Raw genomic sequence first — 4,399 nt, forward strand, 5'->3', positions numbered from 1 at the left:
TGCTTCTATTTTTTCACTGTTTTGCTATTGTTTTCTCGCTATTTTACCGTCATTTCATTATTATATTGTTACTATTTTGTTGTTATTATTTGGATATTGTATAACTTTAATTTTATTGTTAACTTTGCTACTATTTTAGAGGTATTTGCTTATTGAGTAGCACCTATATTAGAGTTAATTAAGTATATAGATTTTTTTCAATTTATTAAGAAATATTTATTTTGATAAAAAATTAAGTATAAAAACTTTAACCCTCTTAAAATGATAAAAAAGTCCTCAAGGAATATAAACTACTGAACAAAATGCTGAGGGAACTTGAGGAGTCAAAGCCGATTAATGAATTTATGGTGATTATCAAGCAATTTGATCTCAACGGCGATGGAGTTACCAGCTTTGAGGAATTTAGAGTGATGCAGTGATCTCAATGGTGATTACTTTTATTTTAGTTTTACTTTTTATTTCAGTCCAAATGGAGAAAAAGTGTCACTAGCAACATTTTAATTCATTGGAATTGTTTTAAACGTTTGCTAAAAAAAAACTAAAAATCATAATGGAATAATATTTTAGATGTCAAATTGAGATAAAAAGAAATTTTAAATATTAAAATAGAAAATGAATATATTTTGAGAACCAAATCATGAATTAAACCTAAAATAAATATTATAATGTGTTACAAATTTTAAATTTAAATTAGATATAAAAATTTAAAATCAATGAGTAAGTTGAATGACAAAATACACATGGACCCTATAAGAAAACATGGTCTAAGAAAGAGAGATTACCCACATAATCCATGGTCAATATTGGAGAAGCTTGGCCCAAATGATGAGGACATTACCCACATAATCCATGGGTCTTTCTTCAACCCATTTGGAGTGACAGATGGGCTTTGTCTGATTTGAATAAACCTAATTATTCTACTCTAATAGTCAGCTTTTATATATATATTAGTAATTATGTCACACATTTAGAATAAAAGTTGGTGTTTAAAATAATATCCAATAAAATTTAAAAATAGGATTTAAAATTAATAATAAAACATATATATTTATATACGAAATTAAAATAAAATAAAATATTTTAGATTGTGAGTAAAAAATTTAAATAGATAAATATATTTGATTAAAATATTAAATACACTCCAATTACTTTTTGATTTATGTTTCCATTTTGTTATAGTATGATTAAGATTTACAATTTATTTTGTATATAAATTGATATTTTAAACATTTCTCCAATCGAGTTAATGTCCGATTAAATTGTGATACTAACTCAATCGAGAGGTTTAAAGTTAGTAGAGATATAACCATCTGAGTGGTTTTTTTTCTTTTTCTAGCCTGTGTAAAAACTTAAAAATTATATCAAAATTGAAATAAAGATAAAATTTTGATTAAAATGGTAAAATTGAGATTCTATAAATACTATTGTCATGAGTCCAAATCTTTTATTTGTGAGTTTTTAATTAATTTTATTAAAATATAAAATAAAAATATCATTATAATAATATAATTTATTTTGTACCTAAAAATATTTTAATTATTTTCTTTAATTAAATTGATGTTGGGTTAATTTAGCTGGTTAATTCAGTCAAGTATTTAAAGTTAGTAAATATAATAATTTGATAAGTTACACCAGAAATCACGAGAACAACATTAAATTATGCATTTATTCCGATAAATAGTAAAATACACAAAATGGGGAATACAAACAAAAAAGGGGGAGGAGTGGTGATTCAATTGGCTTTCCTGCAGTTCGTCCTGATTTGACCGCTTGTTCCAGTGAGTGGGCTAAGGTTTCCCATCTTTACCATCGCATTAGCAAAATCTGTGGTGAAAGATCCCAAGTTGGAACTATAAGCATTAACCTGAGAATCTGTGGAACCCCCACTAAATAGCTGTTGATCAGAGTGTAATAACCCTTTCTGCCCCTGCAAATTCTTGAAATATGCATTGTCAAATGATGTGGAGCTTGTGGTATCCAGTGGGGACAGGCTGTTGTCTCCACCATTGCTTGGGCAGTTCGCTCTTAACGATGTCGCGAAGGTGGAGTCGATGTTGGTTTCATTGTAGATTCTTGTCCGGAAAGTGGTACACCTGGCTTGTCCGATGGTGTGAGATCCTGACCAAATTAAATCCATAAATTAACATCATTCATTTCCTCTAATGTTTGCAACTTTGCATGAATTTGGTAAGAATATGTTCTTTGATAGTTATACCTGAGAGGGCTACCATTTCTTTAGCAGTGAAACCTTTGTTTGAAAAAGCAGTGATGAGACCACTAAGATTCAAAGTTGGAGCAGGGATGTTGGAATTAGCAGCACTCAAGCTTGCAGTGGTTGAATCTCTTCTACCCAAAAGAACTATCCAACTAGGCCCTCCAAGCTGGGAATAAGAAGCATCGAAGCATGAAAACTGAGCTCATTTCTTATTAATTAAATAAGCCTAATCAAGTGAGTTGGAACAGTTTGATTATAATCTCGAATCAAGTTCAAATTATAAAATTAAGACTCGATCCAGCTTGGGTTTCATATTTCGAGTTCTAGCTCCAACTATCCATTCCAGCAGCGAATCATTTTACTTACAGCAACAACAGAATCACGAGCAGCAACTGCAACAATATCAGCACAAGAAACAACACCAGGGCACAAACTCTCCACCTGAGATTTGATGGTATCAATAACTTCAAATCCCCTGGCTGAATTGCTGTTTGGAACAGCTGTTTTTTCTCCTGTCATATTTGCTGTATCATCCAACAGTATGGATCCATCGCATCCCTGCAATTCATTACATAACAAACTTTTATTTCATACATGATCATGTTAGCTAGATTCTTTAAAACCATTTCCCAGCTTTTGTTTTGCTCAAAATCAAATCCTTTTTGTGTAAACTATTTACAGATTGTGGATGAAAAGTTATTACGAAATACTCTGCGTTCTCTACGTAGCAGAGCTCATAAAGTTTTATGCTTCATTTGTCTGGACCGTTAGGATCATGTTCCTAAAAATGAATTTTAAGTTTATGGTGCAATTTGTGTTTCATATATGAGTATCTCCAAATATGTAAAAACATCGGACACATATCTGTAACATCTCTCAAAAGCAAACATGAAATGATGACGGTATGCAAAATTACAAAAGAATAAAACAATGGTTTTTTTAATATACTATATTTAAATGAATAAATTATTTTAACTAAACAATCATGCAGCATGTTTTTCTAATATCTTTGACACAGTAAAAAATGACGGCATCTAAAATAGCAATCATATGTTGTTTTGAGTGTCGGTCAGGACATTTTTTGTTTTGTATCTTTTGTAGTAGTAGTAATAATAACCGATTTCCAGAATATAAATTTGATTATTACAGACATGCAAATGGAACTGATTAAAAGGAAAAAAAAAAAAAAAAGACGACTTGCATTGACAAAGCAATCGTGGAAATGAAGACGAAGCAAAGAAGCCCCCATGCGAGCTTCATTGGACACAGCAGAGTTGACTGCTGATTTAATGGTGGAAAGTGCTTTAGGGCATGTTGTTGAATAGAAGGTAGAGGACAACTGGGCAGTGGCCATATTCATAAGAAGAAATAAAACCATTCCTAGGAGGAATCTCAACTTGTTAGAAGGGGAACAAGTTTTGGAAGCCATGGATAACAAATTGGAAACAAATCAAAAACAGGAATGTATAGCGAAGGAAGGGTTCAAGTATAGAGGTGATTAAATAGATGTTGAGGAATTGCACTATTTATATAGACCTATATGCCTTAGAGGAGGGGGATGAACTGTTTTACAAGTAAAGAATGGGTTAATTTGGGTGACAGCTAAAATCATTGAATAAAAATATCAACTTACAAATCAAGGATCTGTCCTGTTCCTCTACAAACACTATGTAAGAATTAAAGCATATCCGAGCCAATTATAATAATATTTTGTTTTGTTTTAAAATTACTTTTTTTTTATCAACCAAATTTCATTTTTGTTTTAAATTCAACGTAAAAAAAATAAAGTTAAAAATAAGAAATAAAGAAAATAGCAAAACCGTGTTGTCCCACCACTTCCTTTTTGTTGACCAGTGTTTTCTAGTTGCTTGTACCCCAGAAAAAGCAGATCAAATTAAAGGGTTTTTCTCCAGCCAATAAATATATATATATATATATATATATATTATGCGAGTTGCTAGATTCGACAACAGTAGTTGAAAATCATTTCATGCCGGAGTTTGTATTTTATGATGACAAAACTTGGGCAAATTCTGCTCATCAATTTGAAATAAAAAAATGCTATAACGATTTGTTTTTAGGAAAAGCAGCTCCTCAATGTGGAAATTACAGACTCTGGAGTTGTTAAATTATCAAGATTGGTGGTGGCGACTGCTTTAATAAGCAGCAAGGGAGATGTAGTTC

General features: G+C 30.9%; 1 protein-coding gene across 1 annotated transcript; it reads right to left on the reverse strand.

Annotated features, from left to right (window-relative positions):
* Positions 1-1,638: 1,638 nt before the first annotated feature.
* On the reverse strand, positions 1,639-3,842 carry LOC108465331 (cationic peroxidase 1-like). Its single transcript, XM_017765655.2, has 4 exons — positions 3,417-3,842; positions 2,582-2,773; positions 2,216-2,381; positions 1,639-2,118 (listed from the first exon to the last, which is right to left on the reverse strand). The coding sequence occupies exons 1-4, from the start codon at positions 3,642-3,644 to the stop codon at positions 1,733-1,735; spliced, it is 972 nt and encodes a 323-aa protein (XP_017621144.1). The 5' UTR covers positions 3,645-3,842; the 3' UTR covers positions 1,639-1,732.
* Between the last annotated feature and the right edge of the window lie 557 nt (positions 3,843-4,399).

Source organism: Gossypium arboreum, chromosome 10 (genome assembly GCF_025698485.1).
Source record: "Gossypium arboreum isolate Shixiya-1 chromosome 10, ASM2569848v2, whole genome shotgun sequence".
NCBI lineage: Eukaryota > Viridiplantae > Streptophyta > Magnoliopsida > Malvales > Malvaceae > Gossypium > Gossypium arboreum.